The sequence below is a fragment of the Pleurodeles waltl genome, chromosome 1_2 (assembly GCF_031143425.1).
Source record: "Pleurodeles waltl isolate 20211129_DDA chromosome 1_2, aPleWal1.hap1.20221129, whole genome shotgun sequence".
In the NCBI taxonomy this organism is placed as follows: domain Eukaryota; kingdom Metazoa; phylum Chordata; class Amphibia; order Caudata; family Salamandridae; genus Pleurodeles; species Pleurodeles waltl.
Window position 1 is genome coordinate 1,173,192,837 of NC_090437.1, and position 20,153 is coordinate 1,173,212,989.

The 20,153-nt window shown below is 43.2% G+C and overlaps 1 protein-coding gene across 9 annotated transcripts in view; it reads right to left on the bottom strand.

The window, feature by feature from the left end:
- The window catches only part of ABLIM2 (actin binding LIM protein family member 2), a 714,445-nt gene that overhangs the window by 288,737 nt on the left and 405,555 nt on the right, over window positions 1–20,153 (bottom strand). For all 9 annotated transcript variants that reach the window (XM_069203370.1, XM_069203322.1, XM_069203330.1 and 6 more), the window contains exon 6: window positions 17,194–17,287. In XM_069203370.1, coding sequence (XP_069059471.1) covers window positions 17,194–17,287 — 94 coding nt within the window. The remainder of the gene's footprint in view (window positions 1–17,193; window positions 17,288–20,153) is intronic.

The window sequence follows — 20,153 nt, forward strand, 5'->3', positions numbered from 1 at the left end:
TTCCTGGGCAGATGGAAGATGGGACAAATGATTGGTTGGATGAGTTGTGCCCTTGTTCTGCTTAGCTGAGGAACTATTTTAGGTCTTATCTACAGAGAAGCTTAGCTTTCTGGCAAGAGTTATTGAAATCACACAATACACAGAACATACATCTGACACACAACATATATACACAAACATATACAGAAAGGGGTATTTAGAGATCCCAATTCAGCCATGGTGGTTTTGCACTGCCTAAGATAGCTGCCTATTAGTATCTGTATCAGCCCACCGCATTTTGCTAATATGAGCATTCTAAAAATTTGTGTCACTGCTCTCTCTCTCTCTCTCTCTCTCTCTCTCTCTCTCTCTCTCTCTCTCTCTCTCTCTCCCTCTCTTTGTCTCTTTCAGACTCTTTCTCTCCCTCTCTCTCTCTCACACACACACACACACACCCATACTCACACACACAAAACACTTGACAGTCCTCCATTTCCATATGCATCCCCTCCTGCCTACCTCAGTCCTAGACTCCATTGTGTGTGTGTCCTCACTTGAAGTCAGGTGGTACCGCTCTGCATCATCATGTGCTCCCACGTCCATTTATGAATGCTAGCAGGCTTCTTCACACATGAGGTTCTTAGTCATCCTGCTATTGGAGGAATCTGTACATCATCTCTGAAAATTACAGAGGTACTATACAAAGCATTTGATTATGTGTTCCAATCCCGGCCGTCTGTCATACATAAGTCAACCCTTTGCCTTCATTCACAAATAGCTTCACCAGCATCTGTAGTCCTCTGTGCTAGAGAAGCACCTATGTGTCTTTCTCTGAGGTGAAAGCCATCCCCGCCTGTACTTGTTTCAATACCCTGGGCCCCACTCCTGTGCTGCTGGGTGCTGCTGGGGTATGTTGTACAAGGAACTGGAGGGAGTTTGTGGTTTATGTAAATTCAGCTGTGTTAGAAATGGGGTCTTTGGTTGGCAGTCAGGTTACCCCCTGTCCAAGAAAGGACCCTCACTCTAGTCAGGGTAAGTCATACACAATCCAAATTATCCTGTGCCCACCCTCTGGTAGCTTGGCACTGAGCAGTCAGGCTTAACTTATAAGGCAATGTGTAAAGTATTTGTGCAATAAATCATACAATACCACAATATAGCACCACAAAATTACACCACCCAGTGTTTAGAAAAATATATAATATTTATCTGGATATTTGCAGGTCAAAACGATAAAAGATGAAATAAGAAAATGTAAAGATATCACCGGAAAGTGATATAAGGTGTCTTAAGTCTTTAAAAAGCAAACAAAGTCTCTTTCAAGCACAAAGTACCTGGTTGGAGTGAAAAATCTCTGCAAAGGGCCGCAGAGGAGGAGATGCATGGAAAAATGGTGTGTGCGTCGGTTTCGCCCCTTCACACACGGACTTGTGTCGTTATTTTCAACGCGGCGAAGACGTTGTGTCAATTTCCTGTGCACGGACGGGTCTCCTCTTCGGGTTGCGGGGTTTTCAGATGCCCCGGGGTCTGTGCGTGGAATCCTGGGCTTGTGGTCCGGCTGCGCGTCGTTCCGGTGCGTGATGCGTGGAATTTTCTTCCTCACGGCAGGCGCTGCGTCGATTTCCCCTCTGGAAGTCGGGCGGCGTTGTCCAGGCGGGCCGTGCGTTGAAGTTCCGGTCGCACCGCAGGCGCCGCATCGATCTTTTCCTCGTGAAGTCGAGCAACGTCTTTCCGGTTCGGCGTGCAGTGAATTTTTCACCGCGGAACAAGCTGTGCGTCTAATTTTTCAGTGCACAAGGAGTCCAGTTGCAAGAGAGAAGTCTTTTTGGTCCTGAGAGTTCAGGGAACAGGAGGCAAGCTCTATCCAAGCCCTTGGAGAGCATTTCTGCAGCAAAGCAAGAGAGCAGCAAGACAGCAGGGCAACAGCAAGGCAGCAGTCCTTTGTAGAAAGCAGTCAGGTGAGTCCTTTAGGCAGCCAGGCAGTTCTTCTTGTCAGGGTGCAGGTTCTGGTTCAGGTTTCTTCTCCAGGAGTGTCTGAGGTGGTAGGGCAGAGGCCCTGTTTTATACCCAAATGTGCCTTTGAAGTGGGGGAGACTTCAAAGAGTGGCTTAGAAGTGCACCAGGTCCCCTTTCAGTTCAATCCTGTCTGCCAGGGTCCCAGTAGGGGGTGTGGCAGTCCTTTGTGTGAGAGCAGGCCCTCCACCCTCCCAGCCCAGGAATACCCATTCAAAATGCAGATGTATGCAAGTGAGGCTGAGTACCCGGTGTGTCTGAGTGAATGCAGAAGGAGCTGTCAACTAAACCCAGCCAGACGTGGATTGTAAGGCACAGAAAGATTTAAGTGCAGAAAAATGCTCACTTTCTAAAAGTGGCATTTCTAAAATAGTAATATTAAATCCAACTGCACCAGTCAGCAGGATTTTGTATTACCATTCTAGCCATACTAAATATGATCTTCCTACTCCTTTCAGATCAGCAGCTACCACTTCAACAATGTATGAGGGCAGCCTCAATGTTAGCCTATGAAGGGAGCAGGCCTCACAGTAGTGTAAAAACGAATTTAGGAGTTTTACACTACCAGGACATGTAAACTATATAGGTACATGTCCTGCCTTTTACCCACACAGCACCCTGCTCTAGGGGTTACCTAGGGCACACATTAGGGGTGACTTATATGTAGAAAAAGGGGAGTTTTAGGCTTGGCAAGTACTTTTAAATGGCAAGTCGAAGTGACAGTGAAACTGCACACACAGGCCTTGCAATGGCAGGCCTGAGACAAGGTAAAGGGGCTACTAAAGTGGGTGGCACAACCAGTGCTGCAGGCCCACTAGTAGCATTTAATCTACATGCCCTGGGCACATATAGTGCACTCTACTAGGGACTTATAAGTAAAGCACGTAGTCCAATTTGGTGTGATCCAAGGTTACCATGTTTAAAGGGAGAGAGCACATGCACTTTAGCACTGGTTAGCAGTGGTAAAGTGCGCAGAGTCTAAAAACCAGCAAAAACAGTGTCCAAAAAGTGGAGGGAGGCAAGCAAAAAGTTAGGGGTAACCACCCTAAGGCTGTCAGGTCTAACAAGCTGTATTACTGAACACAAACTATATGCAATTCCAATGTGTAGTGCTTCATAGTCTGCTAGGGATTAGTAAGCACTCCAAGTGTCTCAGCTCTGTTTGACTTTCGCACAAACAAAAGAGCATTCAGCCCAGGTTTTCATTGTTGCACTAGAACCAAATGAAGTGATTTGGGGGCATAGGGTGCGGGTGGTTTTAGGTGACCGTCATCCTGGATTTAGCCTCAATAAGGGTGTGAATAATGAAGTCTTTGCATGTAAGACTAGGGCTTCATACAAAACCCAATACTTTCATGTGCAAGGTGTGGAGAGTTGAAGTGTGCAGAGACAATGCAGGTAGCGCTTGTAGACTTCAGGGATACCGAGTGCTGTTTTGTTAAACTTCATGTCATCGTGGTCGGATTTAGATATTTTTGCCCATGTTCAGTGATGTAAACTGATTAATCCCTCTTAGTACGTCTTTTACTTTCACGATTCATTTTTCAATTAGATTTCACTTTCAGTAGGTTATATTTGAGAATGGTTACTGCAACTGTATCAATTTCAGTGGCATGTTGGATCAGAACTTTGCATGTCTATATAATTGCTGACTCCATCTGTAGAGATCTTCAGGCTGCAGTAACAACCTCAGGGCTGACTCAGCTTCTACTCTTAGTTGGCCAATGAGAACATGCCTTGTTAGACCTGAAAGAGGGTTTTGTGTGCTCCATGCTCTTTTCATTTCTGCTGTGATCAGCTCACGGGGGACCCCCTGCACTTCAGAGCTGCTTCGCCTGTTTGTTGCAGAGTTTTGACTGTTTCATGCGTAATGATGGGTGTAAGAAATTGTGTTGGGTTATTGGTTGAGGAGGTGAAACCCTACTGAAACAACAGCCACACCCCATGTCACTGTGAAGTCACAAGCAAACTCCAAATTAACCAATGCTGAACCCTCTGATAGCTTGGCACTGAGCAGTCAGGATTAACTTAGAGGCAAAGTGTATGTAAGGCATTTATGCATCACTTCAAACAATAACAAAGTGAAAACACACCACGTAAGGGATCCAACTCCAGAATGGAAAAATAGATTAACGTGTAATAAATAAAACACGCCCAAAATGGCAAAAACCCAATTAGTAGAACTGGAGATATGCAATTTTAAAGTTTTAAGTGAAAACAGTGCCAAAAGCACAAAGCACCACCTGGACAAAGTCAAATGTATACCTTGTCCCTCTTTTGAAATGGGAGAAGCTTCTAGAGGTTTCCCTTTGAAATGCACATGTTTCTTGTCTTCCCCGTCCTGGCTCCAGACCACCTACAGGGAGTATGTAATTCTTTGTGAGAAGGCAAGACACAGCCTATTCAAATGTAAATAGGTCTGTGCCCAGCTACTCCCTCCCATCCTGCCAGTGATGGCCGATCCAGGCACACCTAAGCTCTCTATTGTGTGTGGATGTCTAGGAGAAATACACAAAACCCAACTACACTGTTATGTGACCCAGAGACAGGCTACAGGCACTAAATGACTAAGTCAGGAAAATGCCAACTTTCTAAAAGTGACATTTTCAAAAAAGAGGATTTTTCATTACAATTGTAAAGGCACCAAATATGAACCGTTTACTCCCATTTGGAAGTTACATCCTATTAAATGTAATACGTAACTCCAATGTTAACCTACGGGAGAGGTAGGCCTTGCAATAGTGAAAAATTAATTTAAGAGTTTTTCACCATCAAGACATGTGAAACTTAAAAGTACATGTTCTACTTTTTAAATACAGTGCACCCTGCCTCTGGGCTCTTAGGGCCTACCCTAGGGTTGACATATATATTATAAAGGAAGGTTTATGCATAACCAAAGGTTCATTTTGCCAGGTTGAAATGGCAGGCCTGAGACATGTTTAAAAGAGCTACTTAAATGAAAGGCACAATGAAGCGCTGTAGGCCACTAGTAGCATTTAATTCACAGGCCTTGGGCACAAGTAATACCACTTTACTGGGGACTTGTAGGTAAATGAATGATACCTACTGGGGCCAAGCCGATGTTACCATGCTTTAAGGAGTGAGCTCATACACTTCAGCACTGGTTAGCAGCGGTTAAGTGTCCAAGGTACTGTGGCCAGCAAATACGAGATCAGAAAAAATGGAGGAGTAAGGCAAAAAGGTTTGGGGGAAAACAGGTCTAAGAATGGGGTTTCTGTAAGAGGAGCTTGGGGACACCATTGCAGTTTTGGGTTCTGCTCTCACAGCGACCACAGACACCTTCTTGTGCCCCACAGCTCCTTCACTAGCAAGGCCTGAGGCAAAGGGGTATTTGAAATGAATACTGCTGGGCCGCCGCCTTCTCTGTGGAAATAGTTCCTATATTAGCCTGGGCAAAGTGGAAACTGCAGAAGATGATGCATAGGGAGGGTTTGGCATTTACAAAGCAAGCTGCATCACAAAGGACAAGTTTTCTACTGATATTGATTCATTTAAATTTCCACTAAGCTATCACAAGCTTACTTCAAAACAAACCATATCAAAGTGTCAACCACATGTAGAGCCACCAGAGAGAGTGTGGTTTAGATATCTTTGGCAAGCGTCTGCATTCTACACTGGGAAACCTTTGAGCATGTGGTGGAGCACAACTGGCATGTGGTGTATGTGACAGGAGGAGCCCCCTGGTACAGGGCTATGTGTGGCTAAGTTTTTTTCCTGGCACAGGAATGCAAGATGCTGAGGATGTCTGTGGCATTGAGCTCCAAGCATGGCACAAGCTTCATGAGGTGGAATTTTAGCCTTGAGAAGTTCACAGATATTGCATGTCACAGGTGACAAGGGTTGTACATCACAGACAGGGTGGGTGCCCTTCATTTCTTTGCTGCTTTGGGCAGGGAAGGACTATTGGCTTGTAATTCTAGTAACATTATGTGCTTGTAAGGTTGGTCCTGGAACACTGAAGTTCATGCTACAGATATTATACTTGGTAGGGGCCTACATGGAGCGGGGGGAGTGGTGAGGAACTAAAATGCACGTCAAAGGATACCTCTGGCTCAGGATGGGGGATGCATATGGTAGAGAGGATACCTGGCACATGGTTATATTGTGCAAGACGTTTTGTGGCACACTGCTGCATATGGCATAGGGTTCTGCAAGCATTGTGGCACATGTGTGTCCTACATGTGGTTGTGGCATCCCTAACATAGAGCTACATGATACCGGAGGTGTCGCTGGCAAGGCCTTCATGTGGCTGAAAGTGTACCTGGTGGTGTTACTGTCACAGGCAGGTGCGGCTCGTGGGAGGGAAAAGGGCAAGGAGGCACAGTACATGGCGGGGAGGGTGGGGCCCCCCCCCAAAAAAAGTACCTTTTTCCACGCCGCATCGCTCCATCTGCTTTGCTCTACTCCGTCGTTGCAGGGACAGGCTCCCAGCCTGCCCTACGTCCAATCATACTGCTGCTTTCATGCTGCTTGCAGCATGGAAGCAGCAGCAGGACTGGACGGAGTGCCCAGTTAGGGTGCTCTGAGGCAGAGTTGGAGCTTCTGCCTACTCTCTCCAATCCAGCACTGCGTTGCAGGGTTGGACAGAGCCTACTGCGCATGTATGTTTGGCCGGCCTGAGATGGCTGGCCAAACTTAGCACTCCCCCTCTGTCCCTGCCACACCTGTGGCCCCGCCCACTTTTATAGCAAACGCATAATAAACAGAGTTTATTATGTTTTTACTATAAAAGTTTTGCAGCTGCTGCTGCTGGCGGGGGGGGGGTGGAGGCGATCTCATAGAGGAGGAACCGCCCCTGGTCACAAGGCTGCATCAGGCAAAGTTTGTTATCCTCTGAGATGTGGGTGTGAAAAGACTTGATTTGTATGCTTCCAGGCAAACGGTGCCTAATCCATAGTGTAAGCTTTTGCAGTATGAAGCCTACCCTCATGTGGATTATTGACTCACTATCACCAGCAATGGCATAGCAAGGTGCTGTTTCATGCGAGTATATGCGTGTGTACACACTATATAAATATAAACCTAGTGGCTTTGCCAATATATGCACACCTATGCAGTCATCTCCCCACCAAGCAACCGCTGTATGTACCCACAGCAACCCACCTATCTATTTATTCATGTATACACCCACACATCCATTAACCCATTCATGCATCTAACCAACATTAACCTGTGTCTCTATGTACTGCATGTGTGTTGCCTACCTGCATTTGTGTCTGTATGTGTATATAGATGCCTGTGTGTGAGTGTTATTTCTTTGCACATGCAAACATGGCATACAACATGCAACATTACATAAAAGATAGCATGTAGGTAAAGCAAGCCGAACCTACTGGCTTTGCCAGTACACCCATTGTCCATTAACCCTATCACTCATCCCTGCAGTCCTGCTTTCACTTATTCCGCAATTGACTCTTCCCATCCACTCTCATGCATTAAATACTGCACATTAACTCATCAATGGAGAGGCATGTGGTTATAAGCAAGGCCTATTTGCTTTGCCAATGCTTGCAGAAAAAAAACAGGCAAGACCTACTGAATTCGCTGGGAAAAAGTGAGATCTACTTGCTTTACCAATGATTTTTTTAGGAATGGTCTCACTAGACTATTGTTATCCTGAAAATGCATACATAGAGGTTATTTGAGTCAGTGCTCGTGGTGTATTGGTCTGTTCAGTTTTCATTCACATTTTGCTTCCACCCACCACAGCATACAGCATGGAGCAATGGGTTAGCGCATTCTGGCCAATGGCTCTCTACCATTTGAGTGACCGTATATTGCTAGCGCACGTGAGCACATTTACCTCAAAAGGTAGTTCACATCAGTTCCAGGGCTCATGTGATAAACTCTCCTTAAATTTAGACTGCTTTCTCTTCGGCAGAGTCTTCTCCAATTCTAACCCGTGCAGCGGCAAGCATCTTGGCTTTTTACGTAATCTTTGTCTTTCAACTTAACCACATGGTGGCCATAGTGCTGAATTTGCAATGGAGACATAAAAAGAGTGCACATAATCATGCCCTCCAATAGCCTAATCTGAAACAACGGTGGTTCCCCCAGAGGAAGCTATACGTCTATGCTTTCCTGGCACCGCAAATTTACCTGCACGCGTGTATAGATAGAGATGTACTTCATGTGTTGTTTATTTCTCCTTCATATGCAAAGCCATGATGTAGAGGCCCCAGAATAACGGCGCAGTCCTGGTGAATAGTGACAACAGTGAACTAGTAAGTGTTTAAATTACTGAAAAAGCAACTCAGGTTTAGAGTACGGTTTTGTAACATTATTATGAATCCCAATCAACAGATAAGTTGACGTTTTGGCCTGTCGTAATAGGACAGATAAGGTAGCAGCCTTGAAAATAAGGTAATGCAGAGTCTCATTTATAGTAAGGTCCCCAAAAGTCGGCACACAGGTATGAATCTGCTATGATGACCAAAAATGGTTCATCAGATGGGCATACATCTCAAGACACCGTTGTGGATGGATGTACTGAGACCGCTGCTAGTCGTGCAGAGCTTGAGCACGCTGTCACCCATCGGAAGTGGCACAATGTCAGGCAGCATTACCTCCTCATCCGTCTTCTTCGTACCGTCCTTACTCCATGAGTTGTTTCTCTCCTCACAGACATTGTTTACCTAGCCCAACCGAAATCTACCACCAACATGGCACCTTAATACCTAGAAGGACTAAAGGAGTAACTCGTCTTAAAACACTTTGTGTTCTTCCTGCTTTTTTCTTCTGTTACAGAGGCAGTTTGCCTTCGTAACCAGGGCAAGCAAATTCTATATTTATATTTTTTGTTGTTGTATTAATCTTTAATATTTTCTTTGTTTGAGATCTGGTCTATCGACCTCATGCATCAAAGGTATCGGTCTTACTGTTCTGGCAAGTAGACGTGACTGGGTGCTCTAGGTATAATACATCAGGTGGTGCTCATTTGCAGAGAGTAATTCCTTCCTGAGTTGAGGAACTTAGGCAGAGTCTCACTTGATACTTACTGTGTTCCAGTCATACGGAGGAAATCGTCTTTCTCCTGACTGTTTCCAATATGGAGGACTCAAGTGTTCTCTGGAGTTTTCTCACGAGGAGCTAGTACAGGGAAGTACCAATCACACTCCGCCTGAGAAGGATGTGGGATCTTAAACTACAGGCCAGGGAGGCACCTATCCCTCTTAAATAGCCTAGATTTCAAGTGGATGATGATACTACTGACCTTGAGGAGGAAAATATCAAAGGCTGCTTTACAAAGGGCTCTGATTTGTTTGAAATAATGCAATACCTTGGAGACAATTTGGGATTTTCTTATTTGTTTGAACTATATCAGTGCATTGAACCATATTATGTATTGAACCAGAATCTCTTCCACTCCATAGCAGTGTTCACCGTGTTTTGTCTCACAAAGGGAATAATTTGGAGAAACAGTCATTCCCAAGGTTCCTCACTAAGCGCTAACCTCTTGAGAATTTTATGGGAGTTCTATGCTGCTATAAAAATCAACAACCTTATGGTCGGTTTGTCAACTCAGGGCACTGTGATATCTGAGCATACTCATACACACAGATCTGGTTAATAAACAAAACTGAGAGTGATGTTAAAAGAGCTTATGAGGCATCACATTTTGCCATCCAAGCTAATGCCTATGTGACTTTTATGGTGTAGTCACTTGTAAGAGACTCTTCTCTAATGGAATAACAAGCCTGCTTTTTATCTGACATATCTTTTGGTAATTTGTGTGCCTCTGCTGCAGATTGAGGAGGCTCCATCGCAGTTTGAAGACATAGATGGATGCAATCTTGGACGACTGACGTGTCACAGAATGCTATCCTGATAAAGCTGTCTTTTGGTGGTGAGAAAGATTTTGGCCAGCAGCTTGAAGAGGTGGTAAAAAATCAGTGGAGAACAAGAAGTTGGTGACACAGGGCCTGATTCAGATCCTGGCGGAGGCGAATACTCAGTCACTAACGTGATGGATATCCCGTTTACTGTATTACGATCCCACTAAATCCTATGGAAATCGTAATACAGCGGACTGGATATCGGTCTTGTTTGTGACACGGTATTCCCTCCTCCATGATCTAAATCAGGCCCTCAGTTCTTTCCTTCACTAGGAGTTGCAGCTTTAGGTATGGAAGGCTTTTAGGACCAAGAGCATCCAGAGGCAATAGCCAGTCCTTTCAAGGCAAGGGCTGTGGCCGGGGTCCCCTCTTGTAAACAATTTCCAGGTCCAGTCCCCTTCCACCTCCCCATCCCCACCCCCCACAACAGCATAATTATTCTGGTTGAGGGAAGACTGTTGGTATACTGTTGCAAGCCTCTATAAAAGGCACCTGGACATAGACGATTGTTTCAAGAGGTCATCACGTACCTTTTCAGGGACAACCACCTCACTATTTTCAGTAAACTCCTCTTCCTCAATGTTCTCTGCGTTATCAAGCATGCTACAATGGATTGAACTTGCTGGACAAGCCCACAGTGATGCTAATTCCTAAAGAAGAGAGATTTCTGGTATCTTACCCAGTTGTCTTTCTTGTCCAGAAGTCTACAGGGGACTACTGTCCTAGACTAAATGGGTATGAACAGGTTTATCCTTCACCAATTTTTCAGTATGGTGTAGCTGCAGATGATTACATTGATCATCAAACTAGGGCACGTTTCTTCTGCTCATTTCCGTTGCTGGATGCTTACATTCACGTTCAGATCATGTTCCCAAATATGTCTCTGGTTTGCAGTAGATGCTTTCCATTACCGGCTCCCAGTCTTTCCTTTTAGCTTAGCTTCAGTGCCAAGAGTTTTCACTATGCTCTTGTACTCTTTTGTGTGTACATACATTCTTCAGGTATTCAAGAGTATCCTTAACTGGGTGACTAATTAATGGCATCTACTTGTTTCTCCACGATGGAAGAAGAGATCAAGCAAGTCTGCAGGATTTTTCAAAAGCATGATTTCTTTCTCAACCTTAAAAGATCCTCTCAGTGCATCTCAGAGCTTACTGTTCATTGGGGTGATATTCCACACAGATTGTGGCCAGGTTTATCTGACATATAAAAGAAAACAAGGTTATTCTCCCGTCTAGCATCAGTTCTGGAAAAGATGCATGCCTCAGCAAGAACAGCAAGGACCTGGCTCAGGAGTCAAATGCAGATAGTTTCCCCTCTAGTCATCCATCCTTGGAACCGTCTCCATATACATCTCCTGGTGCATCATCTATTATATTTTCGGAGCCTTTTATCAGAGGATTAAAAGGCTCTCATCACAATGACTGCAGAAATCTGGAACGAGCTCCAGTGGGGGCTGAATCCGTTGTATCTAGATAGGGTTAATTCCAATCATCTCCCCCTATGCAAGCAAGAAGAGTTAGGGATCAGTGTTCAAGGATGTCAAATCCAAACGGAATTGATCTTATCAGGAAGCAGTCCTCTCCTAAACTGGAAGGAACTGGTGGGTTTTCAGAGAACTCTTCTTCACCTTTCTAATTGAAGATCAGGCAGTGTGAGTGCGACTGACAAACAGCTAGTCAGGTCATAGATAAAACATGAAGAGAGTATGGGACTACTGTTGTGGGTTCCCCTTTGAGCTTAAGCTGGGCACCTGTATTTTAGCTCTAGGCCCACAGTATGTGCCCTTTCAGAGACATACGTTTTATTAATTTTATTAATTTCGTATTTTTAGTGCAGCAACCTTTTAGCTCGTTTTTATATTTGAATCAGTTGCCTTCTCTGAGAAGGCATGGTTGTTTGTGTTGCTCATTTTATCAGCTCCTCACATGCAATTCATTCTGTGCCCTGCTCCAGGTTGTCATGTTCAATACAAGATATTCTAACTAGTATTGCAGATCCAGGATGTACGGAGCCAGCCCTCAGATTTAGACCTATTATCACATCAGGCCTGTTCTCAGGACACTGCAAGACTTGTTATATAAACACCACATAGGCCTAAGGAGGGTACAGGGCATTCCAGCATTGGCCGTCCTGTGAAGTACATCATTTTATTGACAGCTTCACTGATCCTGGCACTGACTCTTCAGCCAACTGGGAGGATTGCCAGCAGACAACAGGCAGACCCTTATCCGTATTTCAGGCATGGAGTCAAGGCTCTTCCCATAGACCAGGATAGGCAGAAGAGCTAACACCATTATGCTCTGAGGTTTTAGACACTAGGTTATAGGTAGGAACCACTAGGTTTTATGATCATACCAGGATGGTGGGACTATTTGCCTTTTTTTTACTCTAATGGTAACAATAATCACTATATTATGTTTCATCTGCCTAATCATCGCAGCTCATGTTTTTTTTTATAATTGAATGCAATCTCTTCCAAAAATATATTGAAACCTGTTTTGCATCTCCTAGTTCCCCTGGCATGTGTGAGACTTTGTGTAACTGAGAGAAAATGGTGTGATCTGTTCACCATGACTTTCCTTAGCAGTCAGGGTGTCATGTTTTAGGCTGCCACAAATCACCTTTACTTTCCAGGTTTGGCTGAGGCGCTGCGAGCTAGTTGAAGACGTCAGACCGACAGCTTCCAGATGGTGTGGGCCCGGCTCAGTCCTACGAAACTACTTGTGCTGGCTCCTTTCCCAAAAGATTTGTCTACGGGCAGAAGAGAATCTCCTGTCTCTTTTGTCAGTCTGTCTATCGGGGAAGGAGAGTGGGCCTGAGGACTTTCTGAGTCACCAGTTCCCATCTTCTATGTACCTGTGCCTGTGGCCTCTCCTGTTTCATAGACTCACAGGGATTTTCAGCTGCCCATGGCCACGGAGGAGGACTCCCTTCTTCTCAACTTTTGAAGCCTTGTACTTTCTCAGAAGCTCTGAGCGACAGATGCAGTTTCGATCCACTGTCCTCAAGGTCTCATGCATTTTCCTCCCTTTCAACTACCCAGATTCATGAGGAAAATTTGCAGGATCATGTGGAGGATCTTCCAGTAGCGCCAGGTTGAACCAGGAGATCATGTTACCCAAACATTGTGCAAATGTCAGTAGCCCACCACTGGCTATTTCCAATTCATCCATCTTCCCTGAGAGTGTCCCTCCTATCTCCAACTTCTGTGTGGCATCTTGATATGCATTTTTGCTCTCAGGGCTGTTGGGATGAATATGCTGAAAGTATTCAGCAATCAAGAGAGCCTTCGACTTTAAACTCATATTGTAGACACTGGCGAAACTTTGAAATCCGATGTAGGAGTAACATTCTTGATTTTCTTATAGATGGCTATTTTTGGGACCTTCGGTCTCAATGATTAAAAGACACTGGTCTGTGATCTAAGGTATTCATATTTCTGATACATTGCACATTGCTTCTCTAGCTTCTCACAGTTTTCTCCTGAGCTGGCTGATAGTTCCTTGTCCAGTTCCTTCTAGTGATCTCCTTCTGGTTCTTCGTGGTCTAGAGAGAACTCCATTTCAACCTCTACTAACAGTAGATATCGAGTTTCTCTCTACAAAGATCATGTTTTAGTGTAAATTTGTTCCTGGAGATGGACCTGAGATATTGGTGCTTTACACGGTTTCACATTTCCCAGATAAAGTGGTCCTTAGACCAAGTCCATCCTTTCTCGCAAGCCTTCTTGTATTTATCCCTAGTTGTCTATCTAATGAAGACTCCAGGCTATATACTCTGGATGTTTATTTTATTTGAATAGTGCTGTCACCTTCATCCTTTTAGGGAGAGGTCTTCATCCATCTTCCTCTGCCCTATCCAGATTTGTTAAATTAGCCTTTGCTTAGACTTATGAATCACATTGGCAAGATCTACCTACTGCAGTTCAGGAGAGTCTACAAGAGGGAAGTCAACCTCCTGCCAGCATTTAAAGGAGCTAATTTTAGGCACATCCTGCAGGTACATGGTCCACATCACGGTTCAATCTAGTCTGCAGTTGGGGCATGGCTTCGCTGCTAACTTTGTTTTCCAAGTTTTTTCCTTGGCATGCGATGTATAAATTTAGCTTTAAATATAATACATCACAGGTGTAGCATCATGTTAAGCGTTGGCTGTGTTATTTTAGAAATTTAAATCAATTGTTTCTCTGTTTGGGTAATGGGAAAATGGACGAAAAGGTATTTATTTAGGAGGAATCTTCATTAATCCTCATCCAGGCTCTTTTTTTGTGGCATGTGCTTGCAATAAATAATACAAAATAGATCAATAATTATCACAGAAGCTGGCCAAAGTCAGACCTATAGGATTTAGCAATTCATGTTTATTTTACATTGAGCACCCTACAGGACTGCATGTGTTTCTTGAACTCTCCCCCCAAGACTGGTTCTCCCACTCACATTCCTCTGTCACTCCAACCTCATACATTGCGTACTCCACCTCTATTCCTCTCAGTTTTTGATATTTTTTTTTTTTTAAAGAAAGCTATTCAAATGTCCCTCCCTTGTTCTTGCTACTCACCGACCCCTCCCTGTTGCATTTAAAATAAAAAAGTCATTTACTTACTTTTGGGGCTGCCAAGTAGCTGCAAGTTGGTGCTGGTCACTACTATCTTTACTTTCTTAAAAAGCACAATCCCCACATTTAGGGCCTGATTTAGAACGTGGTGGGCGTGTTACTCCATCACAACGGTGACGAATATCTCATCCCCTGGATTCTAAATCCCATAGAATATATTGGGATTTAGATTTCCGCTGGCAGGTTTCCGTCACCGTTGTGAAGGAGTAACTCGTTTACAGAGTTCAAATTTCTTACTCCAAAATGGGTGTCTGCCACCTTGGAAAGATAAAAATATAAAAAAACTGCCACGTCATGATGCATGCATTTCGATGTGTCATGACGCATGTATGTGCAACTGTCAAAGCGACATGACGTATGCCTCGCAACACATGCACACATGTTGTGTGGTGCATATATGCATTGCATTCATATGCATCATGATGCCTGATGTCCACCATGGAATGGGTTTCTTTTTACTGGACAGCTGGACATGTGTACTCCTGCTTCTTGATGCATGAATGTGCATGTCATCGCAAACAAGCATAGCCAGTTCAAGGACTATTGGGGTGACCTATATGTAATAAAAAGTAAGCTTGTCAAGGGGTTTTAAATAGCAAGTCGACATGGCAGTGTTATACTGCATTCAGGATGCAATGGCAGGCCTTGGAGATGTTTTAAAAGGGATACTTAAGTGGGTGGCACAAGCAGTGCTGCAAGCCCGCTACTAGCATTTAATTTACGGGACACATAAAATGCACATTACTAGGGACCTGTAGTAAGTGTAGCAAGTTAAATACGCCAGTTAGGTGTATACCAGTCAGAATATGTTTTAGGGAGAGAGCACAAACACTTTGGGCATTATTTAGATATTGGTGGACGGGTCACTCTGTCACAACTGTGACAGATAATCTGTCCGCCGAAATCTAAATCCCAAAGCAAACAACGGGATTTAGATTTAGGCGGACAGGATATCCGTCACCATTGTGATGGAGTAAGCCATCCGCCAATATTTGAATTGGGCCCTTTATCACAGGGTAGCAGCGGTAAAGTGCTCAGAGTCCTAAGGCCAACAAAAACAAATCAGCAAAAAATGTGGGGCAAGCAGGCAAAAAGTTTGGGGGAAGATAGCCCTAGGGCTATCTGGTCTAACAGGAACCAATTTGGTAAATGTTTTAGACTGCAGAGTAAACAAGGGCGAATGGTCTGTGGTATCTAGGCCCAGAAATATGATAATCTTCAGGCCTGTGTAGTTAAGGCATGAACCTTATGTCGTATAGTCTTAGGAAGCTCTGTTAATTAATGTATATTATGCTAGATCTCACAAGCTAACATTTTCTGACACATTCTAATTTTACCCACAGGGACATCAGTAATAAAGACAACCATTCAATATGTTAAGAGATTTACTACATTTCAGGTCACAGTGCTATTGCATCATTTGGGATACATCCCTCTTAAAGATGCTGCAGAGTGTTTTTATCACCTTGTTACTCAATTTCAGTCTATATCTTTGTATGGAATCTTTATTGTATGATGATCTAAGAAGCAAATCTTCAATTTGTCCTGATAAACTATAAAATAAAGAAATAATTAGCATGAGCCTGGAGAGTGAGGATTCTAGTACATAGACAAGAACATATTTTTCTAATGCAGACACCATCTGTGGAGCAGATTAATACACAATACATTTTTAAGATTAGGGACCCCAGGACATGAAGGAAACTTGTAGAAAAAAGGGTTTTTGCCTAGTTCATTTCTAAAGGGAACCCCTTAAGGCAGAGGTCTTCAAACTGGGGGGCGGACCCCCTTAGGGGGACCTCAAGTGATCCCAGGGGGACGTCAGACTCTGGCCGAAAGAAGCATTATGCAGATAACAGGCCTTTGTTTTAAGCAAAAGCATGTTATTGCATTTTTTAAAAGGTTACAGTATTTAACTGCAATGTTTAAATAGGTCTGGACATATTTAAAGATCACCATGTTTATAAAACAATTGTGAAAAATCCTGCGGGGGTCCAATGAGTTTTATTTTTCATTTGGGAGGGCGCGGCATTAAAAGGTTTGGAGACCACTGCCTTAAGGAAATGATTACTCATTTGAAAAAAAAAAAAATTGTTTAAAGTAGAATGGCAGCCTTAAAATACAGGTCTTATATTGAAATTGAAGTTACACTTAGTTTAACTCCTGATGATAATGTGACTATATTCCCTGAAAGACTGAAAACACCTATGGAAATATTTATAATTCTAACTACTATTTAGAGCACCACCATGCCTAAGTTCCCTCTGAATATGACACATGAGGACTATGACTGGGCATTCTCAGTTGACTGTTGTTCAGCCTCAATTTAATAATTTAGAAAATATTGACTAAATAAATGCTCACCATTACGACCCAACTAAAACACTTTATTTCACCATCAGTATTACCTATAATATAAAAGTATAAGGAAACTTGTGCACATGCCATCCACCATATGGTGTGGGTATTTTTCATGTTTAAAATCCTTACTATTACTCTAAAATATCAATTTTACTTTACTTTCATTCACATGTATTTCCCTAATCTACTTGTATCTCATATTATTAAGACATCATACCAGCTGAATATCAGATGCTAAAATGTAACATTAAATAAATATCAATATCCACATTGAACTTTAGGCACACATAATGTAGAAAATTAAAGTAATATGTCACCAACAGTTTGAAGTATATTTTGAAGTCAGGTTTAAAGGTGCATGACTTACCTCTAATACTTTTCCAGTGATATACTTTTCACAGCTGTCACATTTTATGCCAAACTTAGCATGGTAGTCCATTTCACAATAAGGAACTCCATCCCTAAGGAATACAGATAAAAGATTATTTCATCTATTGTTCATGAGAACGGAGACAGTATGTTCTTATATAATATCTTTCCAAACCCAACAATTAATTTAAATACATGCAACATGAAATTACAATGAATTTTGCATCTACTCCTTAAGCCTGAGAGAACTAGGGGCCACATTTCAATAATACTGGTATCTAGGTGCAACCCATCCCAATAATCCCATCCAGGTAGTCTGCTCTCCCGTTGTACAGACTTTCAGCTTTTCAGGAAAAGGTCTTTCACACTGCCTGTTGATTTTCTTAAGGGATTTGGAGGTCTTGGGGGAAGAAGAGTAGAGAGCGAAAGCAAAGGGTAGCGTTTGACTAGCAAAAAATGGACAATGATTGTACAGCACTTCAAATGACATCCAAGTTACAGCAGTACAGTATAAAAAGCAGAGTATAATAAAATATTTTGTGTGTGAACTGTCCTGCTCGTTTCTTTAGATCTCCTGATTCCATGGATGGGGAATGCTCATGCTCTGTAAAGTTAACCACAATAAAGGCAGTAGATGTGCAGATGTCAAGCCTCCCACAACAGAGGCAATAACTAGCTCATTAATAGGCAGGATGTTTGTGTGATGAATTGCCAGAGCACAGGATGTTTGTAAGAAAAAAGAAAACAGAGGGCAGGTAGTGAGCAAAGACAAATAGCAAGCCTAGAAAGAGGGCACCTCCTGAGATCTTGATGAACCAAAGTGCTGTGCTGGAGTGGTGTAAGGTCTCCAAGTTTTGGAAGACAGACTCTGTAAGTATTGCCTCTACTGAAGATCATTTGACTACAGCTGCTTTACCTCTGGTTCCAATGCCCATTCTCCCATTACTCATAGGTCCTTTGTCCATACTTGCTCTTCATGTGGTGCTATTATCTACAGGTAAAGGACCATGATTTTCCAGCTGGTTTTCTTGTTGCAAAGGAGGCATACTTCCTGGATATAATGCCAGATTAACAGATCCAGGCGTATCGTTTCTAGTGAGCCATGGAACACAGAAACAGTGTACAGGAGTGGCTCCCTGAAAATATTTGGACATATTTGTTATTATCAAGGAGATGGGGCCACCTTTAGACCTGACAGACTTATGGTGGTCTTCCCTCGAACATTTTGTCCTACTCCTCCATTTATGCTGCTCTTGTTTTTGTTGGCACTAGAACTCTGTGCACCTTACCACTCCTAACAAAGATAAAGTGCTAGTGCTCTCTCCTGTAAACATGGTAGAATTGGCTTACACCTGATTGGCACATTTAATTTACTTGTAAGTCCCTAGTAACGTGGTACTACATGTACCTAGGGGCTGTAAACTAAATGCTACTAGTGGGCCTGCAGCACTGATTGTGTAACCCACTTAAGTAGCCCGTTTCAACATGGCTCATGCCTGCCACTGTAGACTGTGTGTGCAGTTTTAAAACACTAGTTCTATCTGGCAAAATAAATCTTTTGCCAGGCCTAAAAGTTCCTTTTTAATATACATGGGTAATCCCTTAGGGCATTGTGCAGTGTACTTAAAAAGTTGGACATGACCTATAGGTCTTGGCAGTGAAAAACTCTTCAATTTGTTGTTCACGATAGTGAGGCCTACATCTGCCATAAGATACGATTTGGTTGCTTTATTACATTTCATTTAATATGTGCTAAGGATTGATTGAGAAATGGTAAACTTTTCATGTTTGCTGTCTGAGAAACTGTAATTAAAAATAGTCTTTAATAGTAACATTAGATTTCAAGTCACAATTTCAAAATTAACACTTTTAGAAAGTTTGTATTTTCCTGCCCTGACTATTTGGTGCCTGCAGTCTGTTCCAGGGTCACATGGCTGGGTGTAGTTGGCACTTAGACTTTGTTTATTCCTCCCAGACAGCCAAATACTAGAGGGAGTAGGTGTGCCTGAATTGGCCATTAGCTGGCAGGATGAAGGGATGGAGCTGGGCACACCCCCCACTTGCAACTGAATAGGCTGTGCCCTGCCTTCACACAAATGATTTGTCACCACTGCATTGATCATGTAGCCAGATTGGAGCCTGGGCAGAGGAGGCAGGTAAAAAGGGAATTCTCTAGAAAAGTCTCCTATTTCAAAGTGAGCACCATATATAAAGATAAGACCCTCAGACCCAACTCTTCAGTACACTCCAAGACCTGTGGATACTACAGACGAAGGACTGATGTACTGCTCAGCTTCTAAAAGGGCTGCTAATCTGCTGCTCTGCTATTCTCCTGCCCAGCTGCCTGCTGCCCTGCTTGCTGAGAAGGAAAACTGGACCCGCAACCTTCATGGAAATGCTAAAGTGAATTAAACATGTGAGTGTTTGAAACTGAGTTACTGGCCGGGGGTGCAGGAACCTTCTCAAGCAGCAACTACAGACCTTGTCAGGGTGAGACACAAGCAAACCCCCAATTAACCTTTGCTCAACCTTCTAGTAACTTGGCACAGAGCAATTAGAGGTAATGTGTAAAGTATTTCTGCAGCACTTTAAACAGTAATAAAGTAAAAACCCAACTAAAGAAAAAATCAACACCAATTTAGAAAAATAGGGTACATTTTAATAGATGAAGCAAGACCAAAAAGACAAAAAACAATCAGTAGAACCGAAGATATGCAAGTTTAAAGATTCCAGTGAAAATAGCACCAAAAAGCACAAAGCATCAACTGTAGCTATCTGGATGCGGCATACCAGAACAAAGTTATAAGTTTAGCCTGACCCTGATGGCACAAGGACTGGCTACAGGGACCTGTACAAGAGTGCCTTAAGTCCTTGGTGCGGAGCATTGCGAGGTCCAGTGTTGAGGTTAAGTAGCCCAGCCAAGGCAGTAAGTTGGTTGCTTCGATTTTGCTTGAGATT